This window comes from Mustela nivalis, assembly GCF_964662115.1.
Source record: "Mustela nivalis genome assembly, chromosome: 5".
NCBI lineage: Eukaryota > Metazoa > Chordata > Mammalia > Carnivora > Mustelidae > Mustela > Mustela nivalis.
This window is the reverse complement of record NC_139024.1, coordinates 151182992-151204088: the sequence shown is the minus strand read 5'-3', so window position 1 is coordinate 151204088 and position 21097 is coordinate 151182992. Positions and strand designations below refer to the sequence as shown.

Genomic DNA, 21097 nt, shown 5'->3' with positions numbered 1-21097 from the left:
AAGAAACACACAGCAACTACTGGGGGATAGTGGAGGAGTAGGAGAAATTCACTGATTTTCAAACTGTGCAGGAAAAGGTCGTAATTCTTTGGCAAGGAAATGCTGAGCTTATTTTTAAAAATGGTGATATACCTACATATAACATTATATTAGTTTCAGGTGTACAACATAATGATTTGATATTTATGTATGTGAAATAATCACTACAATAAATCTAGTTAACACGCCTCATCAGACATAATTATAGATTTTTTTCTTATGATGAGCTCTTTCAAGATCTACTCTCTTGGCAACTTTTCTCTTTTTCATTTAAAAGATTTTATTTATTTATTTGAGAGAGAGAGAGAGAGAGCATGAGAGAAAGAGGACGAGCAGGGAAGAGGGCAGAGGGGGAAGCAGGCTCCCCACTGAGCAGGGAGCCCGATGCGGGGCTCCATCCCAGGACCCTGGGTTCGTGACCTGAGCTGAAGGCAGAGGCTCAACCCACTGAGCCACCCAGGCGTCCCTCTCAGAAACCTCCCACCTCCAGCACAGTATTGTTAACTACAGTCCCCAGGCTGTACGACACTCCACAGTACGTGCTCACGCCTGTTTATTTTATAACCCAAAGTCTGTACCTTTTGACCATCTCCGCCCATTTCACCCACTCCTTCATCCCCCATCTGTTCTCTGTTTCTTTGTTTTTAATCCCACATCTAAGTGAGATCATACGGTATTTGTCTTTCTCTGTTGAGCTTATGTGACTTAGTATAATGTCCTCAAAGGCCACCCAGATTATTGCCAGTGGCAGGATTTTCTTCTTTTTCTTAATGCCTGAATAATATTCCTAGTAGAAGGATAAAGTGTTACTGTATCTATAAACACATTTTCTTCATCTGTTCGTTCATTCATAAATATCTTACTTTTTAACAGGAGAGTTTTTAATGAACAGTTAACCAGAAATAATTTGTCATCATTTTATATACGAAAAGACTAATTATGACTTTTGTTAAATTTGAGGTACCTAAAACTTTTTAAAAATAATCAAGATATAAGGAGTTCATCTGACAAGTCAAATCTGTTGAAGACCAGAGGATACTGCTCAAAAGCTATGCTAGTGTCTAATCGTATCTTAATTTTACTGTCCAAAGAGATATTTTAAACAAATGAAAACCCCACATTCAAGAAAAAAAAAAATCACACTCACTATTTCGCACATTTTACTACTCAGGTCTCTAAATCAACAACCAATAATAAAATGATGATTAAATTCATTTTAATTTTTTACTGAACTTTAAAATGTGCGACATGATGGAGCAATTCCCATGGTCCACTTCAAAAAAAAAAAAAAAGAACCATATTACATCACTCAGTAATAAAACTGTTAACTTGTAGCCCAAAGAGAATATGAAAACTTGAGAGTTTCAAAAGCAGCTCAACTTTATAGTTATCTGTATGTCTAACTTCACTTTTATTTCCTGCTTTTATTCTTCACAAACTATTTTGTATTACTAAATATAATAAATATTCTGCAGAATGAAAAACTACAATATAAGGCCTCCTTTAGTCCCATCTGGATATAATAAAGGAATCAAATTTTGAAATGGCAGGACTGTGAAAGGAAAATTCTACCTTTAATCATAACAGAAACAGCTGATTGCCCTTTTTCCTAAACTCTGGCACCTACTAATAACTGTTAAGAAAAACACTGGGATCTGAAGAGCCACAGACTGGTTAAATGCGTTTCAAGCTGACTACAAAACCCAGTCCAGAGTTGAACCTTTGCAACATCTTATGTGGAATGTCCTTTAGGATTCTGATTACGTAGTAGCTGAGTGTCCACATCTGTGATACATTACAAAACCAAAGCAGTTGCCAGTAAAGTTTTTAGTATTTCATCTCTTAAGAACATACACTTCTGGTTTAGTAAAACCTACCCTGTCTTAATAGTCCAAAACTTTAGACTCACTTCCATGTCTTTTAAGTCTGGAACTATTTTCTCTTCCTTGAGTGAGTATAGATTAATTTATTCAATTATTAATCCATTAATTATGTACATAAGGGAAAAACTTATTAAATAACTTTAGGTGACTTATTAAAAAGTCAAAGGATGAGAAAACTGGGAAAAACCTAAGAGATACATAGATCAAACTGCTCTCTCAACACCACAACTTCTGGAGACAGATAAAAATTTAAAGAGGTTATATGACTTGTCCAAGGTCACAGAGTTAAACTGGGTTAGAAGAAGGGTTAGATTAGAACCAAGGTCTTCAGATTTTCAGAACTGTGAGTGCCTTCTTAAATGCAACTCTTACAAGTTAAAATTTATGACAGGTTTCATAATAAAACACTTTTATTACAGATTTAACCAAGGTTCACAAGAATATATTCTAACAGTATATGTGACTTACTGAGTCTACCAATATTAAACATATTTAATATAAATAAAACCACTACATTCCAAATGTTTTCATTCTCTTGAACAGGCATTACTACATCAACCAACCACTGGGAAAAACCAACCTCAACCCCAAAAACCAATCCCAAACACCTCCCCATTTGTTGGGGGATTAAATACTGGATCATTCAAATACTGGCCATTCAAAATCTATTTAAACGAACAGTGGCAAGTCTCGTACCTGGCTGGCAATTTCATTAAGGCCAAACATATGCTGACTCTGTGAGCCAGCAACTCAGCTCCTAGCTATATACCCAGGAGAAATGAGTATATATGTTCACCAAAGGGCACACGTAATGTTCATGTAAGCTTTATTCTGAATAACTGAAATCCAGAAATCATCCTAATGTTCAACAGGAGAATAACTGAAATCCAGAAATCATCCTAATGTTCAACAGGAGAATGACTGGAAGAAAGGCCAGTTCCCCGTACACACAACAACATGGAGTCTCCCACGGACATCCTGTGGGGCAAACAACAAGATGGTGACACTAAAGCAGAGGCCCAGGAGAATACTAGCATATGCCTGTCTCTGCTTACAGGGTTTAGTTCCTTTGAGCCACACTCCCCCCTCCTCCCCCCTCAGAAAGCCTCCTACTGCCTTCATGAGCCCTGCTTCACTCCCTCCCTGGACAGCTTTCTCCTTCCCTAGAAGGCCTTCAGATTCAGTCTGCATCTCTCATCGATACGAGAAAATACTTCCGAGTTAGAAATACCTGATTCAAAACACACCTTTGTACAGGAAAGTAAGAACCAAGTTCTGTACTGTCAGATCTGATGCACTGTTTTAAGATAAAATTCCAAAATTCCTGTAAGAGAACAATAATAACAGCTGATAGCTAGTGAGCACTTTCTATGCGTCAGGTACTATCCTAAGCATTCTATGCATAATTCATTGGTGGTTCTACAGGTGTTACTCTATTCCAGGCAAAAACAAAATACTAGATTTACATAGGATCCCACGAAGCGCTGTTGACACATTATTTAATATTCTTTGTATAGGGTAACTGCTATTATGACCCAATTGATATCTGAAAACACTAAAACCTGGAGAAATGTGAAAATCTGTCCAGTGCCCCACCCAAATCAATCACATCCAGGACAGTATCAAAGAATGGCCCGGACCCCGCCCATCAGCAACACTCAGTTCTATTTTTACGGACTCCCTCTGAGTTCTCAAATCCAAGATCCTTGCTCAAGACAAGAGAACAGAGGCTCATGAGCTACCCCACACTGAAGTCCCAGTATTAACATGGATTACACATGTTCCAAGCAGGAAATGTACCTGCCACTGAGGAAATGGACAGAGGTGAAGGTGGGCTAGGCTGACGGTAAGAGCAAGAGGGACAGAAGTAGTTTAATGTTTATCTTGTTTTCTTTTGACAACTTCTTTCCAGAAATAGTAAAGACTTTGAGAAGGAGAGACATACAAAGAAACTTACAGGCTTCCATCAGTAAAACTGAGAGTAAACAAAAGAGGAGCTGGTGCCTTGGGAAACTCACGAAGGCTCACTCAGAGTGTGGAGAGTGCCCCAAGCCCGGTGTGATTGGGAATTGATGCTAGAGAGGGTGTCTGAGGACTCATGGAGCCGGCCACCAAAATGACCCCCAATTCCTCTCCAGGGCCATGGGCGGGGAACCAACAGAGTCCATCTGCAGACAAATCATCTCTTGAACAACACAGAGATCGCTGTGATAATGGTTTTCTGCAATGTTCACTTTTATACTGCATTATTTACAATATGAAAAGCATGTGAAAGTGTGGAGGGCCATGCTATCCGAGAGAATGCTTCTTTCTCAGGTTTTCGATGGTGGATGCAAGTCAAGGAAGTAATTCCTCACACTTCCTACAGAAATTCTTTGTACTCATGAAGTCCATGTGATTTAGGCCTCAGGGACAAAGGTTTCTATAAATAGGATATAACCTTGAAAGCAAGTGTTAAGATGATTAGTTCAAACCAAATACCAGATAATGAAATGGCACATTTTTTTTTTTAAAATGCTACTTTTTAAAAGTTTTAACCCAAGTAAAATGAGTTTGAAAAAAATTCAGAAGGCTCAGAATGAGAAATCAAATGGAAAATTTGTAATGTTTCATTCATTTAAATCCCTTCAAAATGGTGTTCCCTTTTCAGAAAGACTTAGATGAATGAAGTGATCATGATTCAACTAAACGAACAGATTAATGACAAAACTGATTTAGACTCGGGTTTTCTACTTGTGTGAACACTTCCTACAATTATGACCCATTCAAGATGGAAGAAGAATAAATAAAAACATCATATAGATGTTTTAACAAAAATGCTGGTAATAAAACCAAGGCATTTTAAAGTCTTTGTTTATTTTCATGATGGTGAAACAATGTACTGCACATTTCAAAATGACTCATTAATCCCTGGTATTAAATATCTCCAAATTATCAGTATTTTCCAGTGGTTTATTGCAAATCCTAAAGTATATAGCTGCTAGTTGCCAACTGGGTATCTTTTTAGTTTAGTAAATCGACATCAACAGCAAACATCTTTCTGATTAACAAATGCCTAATCAATTGATATGCAAAGTTTTCTGGAAGGCTACACAGATGATGGAACATAGCCTTGTGAAGGGCACATCATTATCAAGGAAACAAAGCATTTTTAGGAATCAAGACACACAGAAACTTCAGCAACATAAAAGATAGTGATTGTAGAAGTTGGATTATCTATTAGAATAGAAATTTAAAAATACTATTTGATAGAGTTCTTAATAAGAGAATCAATTAAAAATAGAGAGCGGGAAGCAACCAACGGTCATAGTCAAGATTCAATCTATGTATGCCACATTACCTCCCATGTGTTGCCCAGAGCTGTGAGTATCTAATGAGGTCTACATTTTATCTCTGCGTTTTCTGTGAGGGTGATGTTTGTTACAGGCCACTGAGAGACTCAATTAATAGTGATCTTTTGCTGTCAATAACCTTCTAATGACATGAGCTCCTCCTCAAAAGCGTTAGGAGGGCAGATGGCACCCTAAGTGATTGATGGCACCTTTGACATGGAACACAAAAATTAAGCAAGAAAATGGACTAACCGAACATACTAATGGCTGACAGATATATAGGCAGCCCGTTTCGAGGCATAAATAATATTTACTGATATGAGAAGGACTGACAGAGCAAAGACTCTGAAAATCCTCTCTTCCATAGAGGCAATGAAGTAGTGACAAAATGGTCAAAATCAATTTTTTCAGAATTCTGGAAATTAACTAAAGGCTTGTAGCAATCTGGGTAGCCTTTTGCAAGGAAAATGGAGGACTCCTGGTAGGCATAAAGAGCTATGAGGCATTTTAAACTTGCCCGTTCCTCTCCTCGCACTCCCCAGTTCTGCAGTAGCCTTGAAAACCAAAAGCCTCTAATCATGGTGAAAACCAGCAGCTGGGCAGCCACTGGAGGGGACAAAAGAGGGTCAGAGCTCCTTCAAAGCCCTATTCCAAGAAAACTGTCATTATCTGATCCGTCTAGTGGTTCTATGGATGACTCTACTCACTCAGCTTGCTTATTTAACCTGACCTGGCACTCACATAGTGAAAACAGCCTTTTTCCCAGGGGCATTTGTCAAAAATAATCAGTTGCAATTGTTCAACATCAGGGCTGCCTGGGGCTGTGAATAAGTTAGGGCAAATGATAAACAAACCAAAAAGCTTAACAGGAAAAACTAGGGAATGTGATGTCCAGAGGGGGCTTTGAAAAACCCTGACATATTGTAAGGACTCTAGAGGGCTACAAGCACACAGAGGACTGACTGTGTGTGTGTGTGTGTGTGTGTGTGTGTGTGTGTCGAGGTTGTACCTGGGCTCGCTAAATACCCAAGAAGGCCCTCAGCTCTCACCTCTGGCTCAACCTGAAGTTTTGCACAAAGAGGAAATAAAGCTAAAGACATAGCTGTAAGCATCCTGACTGAGCATTTAGGACATGCTCCAGTATGCTCCTCTGTGAAGAGGGAGAGATTTAAGGTTGAGGCACTTAAGAAAACCTCTACCCATCAGCTGGACACTAAACTAATGGGGCACAGACTTCACTATCTACACATAAAAATACAGACTTTACTGAATTAAATTTTAAGAAGTCACTAAACAAACAACAATAATAACAATAACAACAACATAGTGCAGGCAAGGGAGGACTATTTGATTTCCAGAGCTTCCACACTATGCTTACATGTCTGTTTAAATATCTGGTTTTTATATAAAATGCAAAACACACAAGGAAAAAAAGCAGCCAATAGAAACTGTCCTGGCAAAAGCCCAGATTGTACTCATCAGACAACTTTAAATCATCATTTTAAATATGTTCAAAGAAGAAAAATATATATGTTTAAAGAACCAAAAGAAAGCATGAGAATAATGTCTTACCAAATAAAGAATATCAGTACTGAGAAAGAAACTGTAAAAAAGAGCCAGATAGAAATTCTGGTAAGAAAAGTATAACAATGGAAATAAGAAAAATTCACTAAAGAGGCTCAGTGGGAGATCTGAGAAGACAGAAGAAGAAGTCAGCAAACCTGAAGACAGGTCAATTGAGACTACTTTGACTCAAGAACAGAAAGAGAAAAGAATAAATAAAAATGAAGAGCGCCTCAGAAATCTGCGGGGTACCATCAAGCATACCAACACACAAATAATACGAATTCCAGGCGGAGGCAGGGAAAAAAAGGCAGAAAGAGTATCTGAAGAAATAATGGCAAAAAGGCCTCACAACTTTTGAAGAAAAACGTTATACATTCTGGGAGCTCTGGTGGGATAAGCTCCAAGAGATCTGCCCCAAGGGTTTCACAATCAAGCTGCGGAAGGACCAAGAGAGAATCCTGAGAGCAGCCAGAGAGGAGAAACTCACAACCCACCAGGATGCCCAAGCGGATTAACAGCTGACTTCTCCTCAGAACTCACAGAGGCCAGAAGGCACGGGCATGGCATAAAAGGGGCTGAAAGAAAAAGACTGTTAGTCAAGAATTCGAAATCTACAGATGGGATCCTCCAAAAAAAGAAGAAAAAAATTAAGACATTCCCAGATAAACAAAGACTGAGAGACTACATGGCTAGCAGACCTATGTTAAAAATACTAAATGAAGTTCTTCCGGCTGAAATGAAAGGACCCTAGAACAGTAACTACAATCTGCATGAAAAAAATAGAGAGCCCTGGTAATGAAAACTATACAGATAAATAGAAAAGACAGTATAAATGTGGTTTCTGTTTGTAACACTTGTTTTTTAACTTATGTAATTTAAAAGACAATGGCATAAAGCACTAATTAGAAATGTGTTGATGAGGGGGCACGTGGGTGGGTCAGCTGGTTAAGCATCTGACTCTTGATTTCGGCTCAGGTTGTGAGCTCAGGTTCATGAGATGGAGCCCCGTATCAGGCTCTGTGCTAAGCATGGAACTTGCTTCAGTCTCTCTCCCACTTGCCTCTGCCTCCTGCCCTACCCCCGCTGCTCACACTTCTCTCTCAGTAAAGAAAAAAATGTAAGAAAGGTGTTGATGGGCATACGATGTACAAAAATGTAATTGGTATGACAACAACAGCACAGAAGGGGAGAAGGAACTAAGGTATACATAAAAGTTTTTGTATACTAGTATAAAATTGGTATTAATTCAAAGTAGACTGCTACAAATTAAGGTATTAACTGTAATCTCTAAGGCATCCAGGAAGAAAATAACTAACTATACACACACACACACAAACACACACATGGATATTAACATAGATAAAACAACGGAATTAAAATGGCATCCTAGAAAATGTCTGTTTACCGCAAAACAAGGTTGTTGTGGGTTGCGCTGTGTCTCAAAAAAGATATATTGGAGACATCATCCCCAGTACCTATAAATACGATCATTTGAAACAGGGTCCTCATGGATATTACCCAGTTTAAATGAGGTCAAACTTAATTAAGGTGGGCCCTAACTCAATGACTAGTACCCCTAAAGAAGAGGAAATCTGGACACAAAGAGAGAAGGCCATGTGAAGACTGACACAGAAATTGTGGTGACGTGTCTACCAGCCAGGGAATGCCCAAGTCTGCCAGCAGCCACCAGAAGCTAGGACAGAGAAATCGGACAGGTTCTCAGTTCAGAGCTTCCAGAAAGGAACTGAGCCTGCCAACGCTCTGACTTTGGACCTTTGGCCTCCCAACCTGGGCGAGAATAAATCTGTGTCATTTTAAGCAGCCTAGTCTGCGGTACTTGGTTACATCAACCTTAGGAAACTGACACATGGGCAGTAACAGAAGAATAGAGAAACAAACAAATAAAAAGGCTTTGTTGAGGCAGGAAAAAAATGAAGGTTGAAAATACAGTTACACGTTAATCAGAAGACTAAGGTCTGAAGTTTCAACTGATCAGAATGGAGGCTGATATTCCATATGACACGGGGTAAGAAGAGCTGATATAAAGCTTGCTTTTTTAAAGATACATTTTAACATGTAATTAGGAAGTTCTTTCTTTGTTGCCATATATTAGAGAGAGACTTATCCACAGTATTTCTCTGTAATCATACACTGCTTTACATGTGGCAAAGTTTTCAGTGATTTTTAAAAACACACAAAAATATATGCTATAAAAAAAAAAACCAGAATGGACTTCCCCCCTAAATTAATGAAAAATTAATTAAAAATTACTTTCAGCATTACAGTTTGATTTTCTCTGGACCACATACAGCAACTCTGATACTGAAAATGATTGATTGCACAGGGACCGCTCATGCCCATTTAATCTTTTTGACAGTTTTGCTATATGACATGCAAATAAAGGAGTTCTTAACAATAATAATAATTTTAAAACCTTTACGTCTCCAATCTAGGGCACAATCGTTATTTACTGTTAAATGGCATTACAGAATTTCAGAGTTCAATTTTGAAACTTTAACATTTTCATGCCGATTATTATTGTGGTACGCAAAGGAAGATGTGGGGAAAAGAAAAGATACATTTGGGACCTAGAAGAAACAATTTAGTAGATTAGACACGAATAGAAGCAAACGAAGAAATTGTACTTTCTGGAAAATATGCAGACTGTCACTATAGCATTCTATGAACCATTAACTTCATTACCAACCTTTCTGTTCTACACCATGAATCATCTGAAAATTCCATTACCCACCTGATATAAAATATGAGGATTTCATTTTACTAAGTGCTGAATTAGCAAGTGCCTAAGGTAGCCTTTCATAAGCTATCAGAGCAAAGAAATCAATAGAGAAATGATCCTAGAATCAAAAGAAAAATGTAAAGGAATGACCGTTGATTGCCTTGTGTGTTGGCGGCTCTCTGTGCTTATGAAGGAAAGTCAAAGGCAGCCTTTCTCAATGGTTTGAGCACAAGTGATTTCCTAAATTAATGAGGAAGATAAAGCCCACAGATGGTGTATTGTGGTGTTTGAACTATACTAATTTTGACAGGTGACATGGAAGCCTTCTCAGCTACTCCTGTGAAATTAAGGATTCAGGGGAATGGCAATGTGAAATGCCTTTTAAGATGCAAATTAAACCACATACATATCTAATACCCTCCTTTATAAATGAAAATATACACAGGAATACTAAAAGATGAAATAGGAACATTTGTATGCCACGACTGAAATATGTAAATTTGCAGTCTTTTTAAGTATTCTAGAATATTCCTGAAGTATTCTAGAAAGTATTTCATGTATATAATTCTCAATATATCTAATGTATACTATATTACATATTATATATATTTATAAATAATATGTATTATATAACTTCTAATATGTATGTTCATATATATACACAGAAGTCTCTTGCTTTGTTAAAAGATCTCTATAGAGAGAGACATGGGTATTTGACCATGGTGTCACTTTCTTTACAGAAGCATTTGCTGGGGCCTTTTCACTTATCATCTTGACACATGTTTTATCCCTATGTACTTTCCCTCTCAGGAAATGTCCTCCCAGGAAAAATTCCCAAAAGAATAAATATCCACATGTTACTGGATTTCATGAGCAAAACTCAAAATTTTAGGCCAATACAAGGGGAAAAATGATATTAGAGATTGAGAAATACAGAAAGCTTTTACTACAAAGTGGATTAAAGCATCTTCATCATAACCAAAGATGATCTGATCATTTATATTCCCATACAGGGTCTAGACGCCCACCTGTGCTATCTGGTAGTTCAGAAATGGGAACTGAGATAGCAGAGAAGCCCAATGGGTAGGTCTCTATACATCACTGATGGCCATACAAATAGAATTGTTAAACCAATGCATTTTCCATTGCACTTCCCAGGAAGACAGATGTAACTAGAATTTTCAACATGAGGAACATTCATCCACAAAATGGTTCATTTTCCCCAGAAAACATGGGGACCATAAAATTCCTGATGAAACCTGTTGAGTCTGTTGGGTGTGAGGGCAGACACAAAGAGTCACTTGCCGAGATCCTGTCTGTATGTTTCTGAGTTCATTTCTATTCTAGGTCCTTGGATCTGCAAAGAAACACAAGGCTTCACCATTGAATATTGCAAACTGAGACTAGAGTAAGAAGCAACACGCTATGGAAGTTTTTCAGAGGGGCTGTCGGGCTTGAGAAAAGCTTAGGCTTCTTGTGAAGGGCTAGAGCTCAGAGGCTGGGAGGTGACGAGGAATCAAGTGAGGGTCACAGCAGTGACAGGGCAGAGATGGAAGGGTCTGAGATGGCCCCACTGAAGCTGTGCTGCTGCTCAGCCCAGGCCCGGGAGAAAGGAGCCTGCAATCACGCTTGCGCGGAGGAGTGTTTTAATTTCATCTGTCATCACAAGTTATCGAATCATGTGGCAAACAGCGCTGGGGCCTGCCCCCCATTCTTCCCTGCCCTTCCCTCCCAGCACTCAGCATTAGGCTCCCAGAAAAGCCTTTCAGTATTTGAGGGAGTCTCCCCTCCCCTCGATTTTCAGAAAGGCACAAACTTTGGCTTCCAGTTTCAGACATGTCAGGGACCTCCTGAAATTCACAAATGCCAGGTTAAGAATGAAGCGCTGAGGATTATAATTGGCCAGAAAATGGGAGCCGACAGTCAGATCGAATCATACACTGATGTCCCAAAGCTCGATCTGGATGGCAGAAATAGATTTCTCCTCTCCACCTTCTTGCTTAAAATAAATCACCTGGCCTGTCCTTCCATTTATCAAAAAGGGGAAATATTTTATATACAACAGCACAAAGTCTGTTTGCATGTTTTTCTGTTACTCTTAAAAGGATAAGCCATAAGGAAAAATAATTTTAAGGGCCCCCATGTGAATTATTGACTTCAGTTTAGAAATTCTGTATTGCTTTGACACAACAGAGGTACAGCAAGTACTGAAATTGCTATTATTTTGAAACCATGAGGAAGTTTTTAGAAGTCTGCAAAGCCAAACATATCATTAGTGCTCATAAATTACCATGTGGCGTATTTATTGTCTTTTACCAGATAAATTAATTTTGATACATATCCAATTAGGTTAGAATGTACGATCATTTAAGCAGAAGCAAATATATAAAAACCAAGGGTAATGGAAAACTGTTAATCATTACAAGATTTCTCAACCAAAAACAGATACAACACTTTAAACATCACTATTTAGGATCCATCTTACATAACATAACATAAATATACTAAATGTAAATCTTGTAAAAAACTATATGTTTTAACTGAAGCTAAATAAAATGTGGTATAATAGCAATGTTGATAGTAATTTTAGTGATATTTCCCAGAGTAATATAAAATGAAAAATAAGTAATCTGATTTGCTCATAACTCTGAATGTAGTTAGGTCCTTAATAACAAGTATTTATTTATGATCCAGATTAATCAACTTCCCCTCTCTGGACCAGGCTGCAGGTGATGTACTAAAATTCAGATACAATTTTAAGATATGTAGGAATCTTAAGGGAGATAACAGTTATTTCAGATTATTCATAACACAGGGAGAACCCGAACAGCTTAGATAAATAAAATCCATAGATCCTTCCCTTATCCCTGCCCAGTCAACAGCTTTAATAACTTTTCCTTACCAGCCAACCCATAAAATGAAAAACAAGACAAATTGCCTGATTTTAATTTCTCCTTCTTGACCATCCACTACTGATTTCTCTGATGGGAGATTATTTAAAAAAAAAAAGAAAGAAAGAAAGAAAGAAAGAAAACAAAATGGGAACAAAAAGAAAACAGTGAGAGCTAAGGAGTGGGAAGGAGGAGAAAGAAGCTAAGAGCCTAGACGATCTATAAATTAAGTAATCATACAGTGAGCTCATTTGCTCCAGGTAGTTCTAAAGATACTATCTATCATCATGAATGCTAGCAGAACAAATAAATAAAATGGATCCCTTAGATGGATCTTGCCTCACCATCTCCTATCTCCTCAAAGAAGTGTGACTCCTAAGTGAGAAACACACGTGACAGCCATCCACAAGGTCTTCCAAAACCAGATGCCCGGCACAGATCTGAAGATACTGCAACGTTCAGGAGACAGGCAGTCCGGAAGAGCTATGCACCGTTCCATCCACATTCATCAGGCCTGTCGTCACAGGCACCGAAGTGCAAAGAGGTGACCAAGATGGCCTCTCCCTAAAGGTGGTGACAGTTCTGTTGGGTTTACATGTGAGTGAGGGGTGCTAGAGCAGGGTGATGAGCGCCCACACGGGGAGGCCGGACGGAGGCCGACAGAGCATGGTGGGAATCTGGCGGCGGTAGAGAGCGCTCTGTGAAAGATGGAGGAAGTAGGATAAGAAACAGTCCAGGGCACCTGGTGGCGCAGTGGGTTAATCCTCTGCCTTCGGCTCAGGTTGTGATCTCAGGGTCCTGGGATGGAGCCCTGCATTGGGCTCTCTGCTCAGCGGGGAGCCTGCTCCCCCACCACCACCCTCTGCCTGTCTCTGTCTACTTGTGATCTCTGTCTGTCAAATAAATAAATAAAATCTTTAAAAAAAGATGAGTCCAGCTGCTAGCGAGTTATGTAATCTGACCAATAATTAAAGCGTTCTAAGATGTAGCTTTACATCAGTGAAATCAGGAGAATAGCATCTCTATAGGTAGCTTATTTTAAGAAGGAAAAGAGTTAATGTGTGGAAAGCAATCGGTGTGGTTTCTTGAAAATAACGAGCAGTCGACAAACTGTACTGATGTTATTATCAGGCAGTCTTGAAAAAAGGTACCAGAGATCTGGAGCCCGAGGACAGGTAGCCAGTGTGCCCCTGCCACTGGCCTCTAGATACCTTGTGGGGTTCACAGGTACCATGTTGCCTGAATTCATCCTTAGCTGTGGGCTATCTACAACCAGGAGAGCAACACAAAGCAACATGGTTCAAGAATGCGCAAGTTCACCAGTCACCCCACTCTCTGTAAAGTCAGAGTTCACTCAAGAGGAATATGCCTCGGTTATTACCTCCATAATGTCAACAGGAGAGCAAACACAGCACAAAAACCTCTCTCTTCTGCCATGTGGGGGCCATCTACGTGTCAACGAACGGAGCAGCGGTTCGTCTGATTCCGTCATTACTACCAACAATCACTGCGTGGTGGGAATGCAAAGAGCAGAAGTTCAAGTAGAAACTTCAGGAGGATGAAAAAGCCACAGCATACAGGAGACACCACAGGGTACCAAGGACGTGGGAACACAGGGATGCATTGGAAGAAGGCATCCTGAGGTCCCCGTATGCCAAGCTAAAGAGTGTATCCTCTTCCTATGGGTAACAGACAGGTCTGCAAGGTCTTTAAGATGGGCTAATAGGTTTCAATCCATTGATTTATCTATTGTTTTGACCTCATGTCCATATTGTAAGTACTGCATAAGGTTATACTTCGGTTTCTGCAATTCGAGGATGCTTTTCAAAGAGACATATATGTAAGTACGATGTTTGAGATTATCTCTTTGTCAACTATCTCATCATTTAAAATGCATCTCAAATTATTTTATTAAGGCGGGAATATGTTAAAATTAGGGTTTATAGATGTTCCAAACAACACTTAATTACTTGCCTGTTAAGGATTAAGAATTTTCCTCTCTCCCTTTCATTCACTACACATTAATTTAATGTCTACTATATAAGGTGCCACACATAATGCTAGACTTTTTTTTTAAGTAGGTTCCATGCTCAACATGGGACTTGAACTCGTGACCCTGAGTTCAAGAGTCACATGCTCTACTGACTTAGCCAAGCAGGCGGCCCTAGACTCATGATAATACCTTAAAAGTACAACCTATGTTAACTATAATATGCATCTTCTGTTCCTATTATCAAGAGATCTATTTTTTTAATCAACTATTCTGTTCCTATTATCCATAGATCTATTTTTCCACATTGTACTTTTAAATAATCACAGAAACTCTGATATTTTCCTTTAAATGATTTCGCCTTTGTGGGGTATGTGGATGGCTCGATGGGTTAAGTGTCCGACTCTTGACTTCAGCTCAGGTCATGATCTCGGGATTGTGAGACTGGGCCCCATGTTGGGCTCCATGCTGGGCGTGCAGCCTGCTTAAGATTCCTTCTCACCCTCTGTGCTCCCCGCTGCTCTCTTCCTCTCTCTCAGAAAAAAAGAAAAAGAAGAAGAAGAAGAAGAATTTCCCCTTTAAGCTGTTCAATTAAATACATATATACAAAAATAAGCAAGCAAGCTGGTAAAACATTTTAAGGAAGATCGCAAAGTCCGGTGAATGTGAAGTAAACAGAACAATGGAGAAGGAAAAGAGCCCAGTGAAATCCTCTATAATTAAAGTCTGCAGCCTGAAGCATCTTCAGAAACCTGAGAAGGCATGTTCCCACCAATACAATTCTCAAGGAACCCTCACTGTGAGGGTTTTAAAGCATGAGGAGTTGTTTCAAGAGTGGGCTCTTTCTATCCCCACAGTTTAAAAGACATCACCATCTGTCATTCACGGGTGTTATTTTTGTTTTGATTTTTTTTTTCTCCTGTTTTCTTTTTTTTTTCTTATTGGTGAACTCTCTCCAGCACTCTTTAGATAAGTCAGGTAATTTCAGCAGCGTGCCCTCAGCTTAGCGAGAGGAAAATGAGGAAGCACAACGTATTGGTGGGCACGGGCCGAGGCTCAGCGCGGCTGGGCTCCCCCCTTCCCTGATGTCCTGTTTCACATGGGGGAGCCAAGGAAGGCTCCACAGCTCAGTTCCCTTTCCTGTTACACAATGGATGGTGTGTCTGGGGAACATGGCGCGCTCTGGGCTCTCCTGCTCAGGGGAGAATGAGAAGAACTGGACAAGGTGCGAAGGTCTTGTCCAGATGTCAAAGGAAGCTTTTTCAAGCTTGTCCTTTCAGGTAGGCATGGGTAATTTTCCTCTTGCACTCTTCGGCTCATTTGTTTCATTTCCTGTTTTCCCTTAGATTGCTTTCTCCCTTGGTGTGGTGCGACAGGGTGGGTGACTCCCAGCATACCAAGGACAGAGGAGTGAGTGGCTTTTCTTCGGGACAAACTCTCATCCTTGAAGTTCACTTACTTTGTCATCTTCTGTAGCCTCTTCTGACCCAAATGTTAAGACTCGAAAGTTTGAGGCTATAGAGTGGGGCTCTCTAATTTATTTTTTGAAGAAGGCCCTTCCTTGACTCATTCTTGATTCACTCATTTACTGAACCACCACTCGGTCGGGTACACCCAGAGACGGAAATGACGAGGTCCCTGCCTTGTCAAGATGACAGTAGAGGAGGGAAGGCCGACATTACAGATACCAGACAGCGAGAGGTTTCAAAGGGTAATGTCACAACAATCAGAACTTGCTGTCACCCCAACCACGACGTATGAACTAAACATCTGGTGTTTTTCCAGGTGAAGTGTAAAGCTAGGTTTAGCAACTTCTGCTGATTTCAGAAGTTCTCCTGGAGCATGCATGTGGAGGTCAACAGCTCTGGCACTACTTCAGATTCGGGGCAGAGGATCTGCTACAAATGCAGCATTTACTTCTGTAACCTTGCAATTAACAGAAGTGCTGAATTCATTCCAAGATGTACTTTATTCAGTCATCTCGGAACCTATGTATGATTTGCCCCTTTATGTCTACTCCCTACTTGAACTTTGCTGATTCTAGTACTATGGTTCCCTTGGTCCTCACTGAGACCTGTTTCAAACCACACATCTAGCATATTTACTTCAAATGGAGCAGGACTTAACCATATTTGATTTTTAGAGGGAAGCCACTTGCTTTATTCAAGTGTTGGGTCACAGGCTTATGTATAAACTGATACATTTGCAACTTGTTTTTCAATAGCAAATCTTAACGGTCCCCCACTGTCCAAAGCACTAAAGTTAACCTATCATATCCCTTTACCTAAAAGATCTGGCTGGGGGATATGTGAATAACAAAACTGAAACTGCTGGATTTCTTCACTATGTATTTGTAATTAGCAATCAGATTGCTACCAAATCTGATTTCAGAATTTCTAAAAGACGTTGCAGATGTAAGGGAGGCTTTTCAGCACAACTTCAACAAGTACAGGCTTCCAGTCAAGTCAACAGAAACAATCTTACCATTGTTGATTGTTCACTGGGATCTGGGCATTAAATTTTAGCAACTATGCTTGCTTTTAGATTCGGGAATGTTTTTTTCCTGCCCAAAACAACTGTAAAGAACACAGAGGATAAAAGAATAAGTGACAGGCTGCCTGGGTGGTTCAGTGGGTTAAGCCTCTGCCTGCTTCAGCTCAGGTCATAATCTCAGGGTCCTGGGATCGAGTCCCACATCGGGCTCCCTGCTCAGCAGGGAGCCTGCTTGCTTCCTCCTCTCTCTGCCTGCCTCTCTGTCTGCTTGTGATCTCTCTCTGTCAAATTAAAAAAAAAAAAAATCTAAAAATAAAAAAGTATAAGCGACTTGTTTCTATACTTTGCACGTGATTTTCCAATAGCAGTTATCAAATTTCTTATCCAGAACTGTGGGTCCAATGTAATCATTTTATTGTTCAAATAGCTGTCATGGATCCTGGCATGCACTTTTTCACTTAAATGTCCCTGTTTCTTGCTCATATTTACTGTGGCATGTGTCATCCGATACCAGGTACTTGCACACGGGTCCATTTTTCAAGCTTCACGGTAAGCTCCTTGAGGGTAAGCGCCTGACCCAGGGAAGGGATGCAAATGAGACCAGGCATCTCCCGTCGCCATGACCCCTTCGTGTTCACAGTGACCACGAGAGAATCAAGGAGAGGAAAACCAAGCTGCGTCTCTCTGGGATCCCACCTCATCCCTAACCATCCCCAGACAAAGGGAGGAGCTTTAAAACACCCGCACACTTACAGCCCCGCACCCTTACCGCCAGGGCGAACAGCGGTTCCCATAACGTGCTCACGGCCGGATGCAAAATGAATGCAAGGCCGTAGCACGCCTGAACTGGACTAGATCGGGGCACTGAGTGGAGGAACCGAGGCACACTTATGCCACGGGAGTCTGAGGGGCTGCGAAGAAGAAACAAAGAACTGTGACGAGGGGGCGAGCACAGGAAAACCCAAGCAACGTTCATCAACGGAGAGCACGCAAAATCAAGATGTGCGACTGACGCAGAGGAGGGTCTGAAATTCTCCACTCGTTCCTAGGAACGCGGGACCACAATAAAATAAAATAAAATAATAATGATCCTGTGCAAGAGGTTTTCAATGCAACCGTACGATGCTGCTGAGGCTGCCACCCTGTCTTGGGCTGGAGCGTGTCTGTGTGAGCAGGGAAATGGGGCGCTTTGCCTTACCTCCAGATGCTCTAAAATATAGGGTGGGTTTGTCATGCCAAGCCTCAGCATCGCTCCCTCAGGGATCACTTCAACCAGTTTCCACAGCAGTGCGGGGAGATTGGTGCCAATGTCTCTGCCGTAAGCCCCCGTGTCTTCGCTGGTCAACCATATCTCACAAACGCCCTCTGTGAATCAAAGGAGATAATGAACAAATCCGCTGCAGAGCTGTTTCCTTCATGATACAGCTGCTCGCTCTTTTTAATGCAGTATTACTCAACACCATTATGCGGGCAGGCGGGGTATTCAACTGCAGAGAAAAAGCAGCTTATCCCGTGGTGGCACTGGGTTATTAAGTTCATTTTACGAACACCAGAGAGTTACCACAATGCTGTAAATTATCAGTGCGTCCTATGGAGTGATTAACATTCACAGCCAATCAGTTCAGCCGCGCTTCCTCCGAAGCACTTTGATCAGGACGAAAGCGACAATCCCATCACAATGAAGACCTATTTTATGGAGCACCGTGAGCCTTGGAACTGAAACAGTCGCGGCGCAGAAGAGGTGCTACCAGGAGTTAACTCACTAATCAGTCTGTCGCCAGCTCAAAGAAAAATGTCAAGTGTAGTTAAGGTTTAACTCACAAATTATTAATTATGAGGTACCCATTTCTCCTGCAGCCACTATTCTAATTTGTTTTCTTTATTCAATTAAGAATAGAGTGCTCTATATTGCAGTGTTCAAAGAAGTCGGTTGCTGTATCAACTAAGTATTTGTGCTGAAAAACCTGTTTACTGGCAGGCTGCGTCCTGCTTCCCATCAATCAGACTTTAGGAGAATGCGTGTGTGTTTTGTTGTTACTGTTATTACGGAGAATCCTGACTTTAAATATTATGGCCTGCAATAACATCCTTTCAAAAATCAAAAAGAAACACGTCTGGATAACCTAGTACTATTTAAAACGAGTAAAAGACAGTTAACAAGAGCCACCCAGGTTTTCAGAACCTTTCTGAAAGCATATTCGATTAAAGGATTAGCCTATTTTAAAAGGCCAAATGATTCACACAAAGCTAAGACCAACAATGAAACAGCCCTGTGAAATGTGTTCATGCTAAAGTGATTTGTTGCTTCAGAAGAACCTCGGCATACACACCAGGCCCACAAAGACGACAGCCTGACCCAAAAGTGTACATTTCTAGAAAGAGTCTTCAAATTATAATTTTAAATTGTCGTCAGTTGATGGAAGAGAAGAATTTTAAAAATACATTTAAATATTCCCAGCCAAGGGAGACAACAAACAAAACACATGGCTTTTGTGTGACTGTAAACCTAAAAACCTACAGAAAAGAGAAGCGGAAAGTAAAGACTTTTACTCTCTTTAATGCCTTCCACAGAGGTGGAAAAATCCACACGGAGCTGAGATCTCCAATAAGTACTCTTTCCTCTAGAATAAGAGATATATTTACTTGACCCCAAACCAGCCAAACCACATAAAAACATATTTCACTTTTCCCTAGGGTCTATCTTTCTGAGACATGCACATCCTCAAACACACCCGTACAACACAGAAAATACAAGGATAGAAACAAAATTTTAGTTTCCTGCAATTAAAGAATCAATAACTTAGCATAGAGAACTGGAGGCATCAAAACAGAAACAAAACCAAAAACAAACAAACAAGAAAACAGTCCTACTGAAAAAGTTGGAGAGGTTTTCAGAATCTGCAGATCGGTAGTCCAGTGAACACACAGGTTTTCTCTATTTCAATTAAATATGTAGTTCCAGAAATCAATAAACGTTTGCTTAGTTTTAATCATTTAATAAAAACTTTTCTCTTCAAAAGGAATAGTCTGCCATGCTCATAGGTTACCTTTGTAGTCAGTTTTATAAATATTCCCAGCACACGGAGTAAATATTTTTCTATTTTAAGAAGAAGGGTTGCAATCAGTGGTATTATCTTTATTTGAATATTACATCAGACAGTGGACTCCTACAACACCCCCCCACCCCGTTTTGTTTTTAATCTTATCACAAAATCCACTCCAGGAAAAGAGATGGCTAAGTAACAGCATATACGGATTTTAAAACACTCTGAAAGAGGTTATAAAAACAGGACATTATCCCTGATTTTCCAGTTACTGGCACTTGAGCAACACAATATGAATATTTTAAAATGAACAGAATAATTTTAATTTATAATTTTTCCATCCAAATGGTTCCATGTTGCACCTTATGTAGAGAGAGCGAGTTCCTGGAACAGTGCCTTGCTGTTGCTGGATGAATATAGAAGGGGGGAAAATCACTATGAATAGGAATGGAAATAACATCCATGCAGAAAACAGCAGCCAGCTCTTAAAGCCGCATAGGTGGGGACCAATAGCCCCCTGGTGGGCTGAAACTTCAAATTAAATCACATAAAGAGGAAGCAGCTGTAACACTAAATCAGAGCAACAACAGGAATAATGGTCTTGATGTCTCCAAGATCAAGGCTGCTAAAATGCTCTATATAACAGCAACCTGGGTTAAAACACAGTGAAATGAGAGCCCATGTGCAAAATGTGAAATCCCAGGACTTTTGGCAAAGCGGGCCTTGCCAATTCCCTCCCAAAAGGTGTCAGAGTTGATTCCGCTCTTAATCAACGTGAGAAAGTCGGATTTTGCAAGGTTCTATCTCAAGAATTCCAATGAGTTCTGATCCTTCCAATCGTGGGGATATAGAAAGTCATCTCACACTAACGGTGAAGCTAAATGCGGAATTCCTCCCTGCCATCTTTTTCTCTGGGAAGTCTGGTGATTACTCACTGTGCAAGCGGTTCCTGTCAGGTCCGCTTGCGTCTGAATTCACCAGGGAAAGTGCAGGCTGCAGACTGTGATCACTAATGGAGGCTGGGACACATGCGCGCTTCTAGCCGCACACTTAATTGGCTATACTTATGGACAGAAGGGCTTGCCTAAACAGCTTCATTCCTTGAGGACTTGGGTTATG

The 21097-nt window shown here is 40.2% G+C and overlaps 1 protein-coding gene across 8 annotated transcripts in view; it reads right to left on the bottom strand.

Moving 5' to 3' along the window:
• Positions 1-21097, bottom strand: part of CDKAL1 (CDKAL1 threonylcarbamoyladenosine tRNA methylthiotransferase) — a 631102-nt gene that overhangs the window by 225157 nt on the left and 384848 nt on the right. For all 8 annotated transcript variants that reach the window (XR_014311876.1, XM_082730990.1, XM_082730994.1 and 5 more), the window contains one exon: positions 18133-18299. Coding sequence is in view for 7 of the 8 variants with exons in the window: in XM_082730990.1 (XP_082587116.1) it covers positions 18133-18299 (167 nt within the window). In the remaining variant the exon portion in view is untranslated. The remainder of the gene's footprint in view (positions 1-18132; positions 18300-21097) is intronic.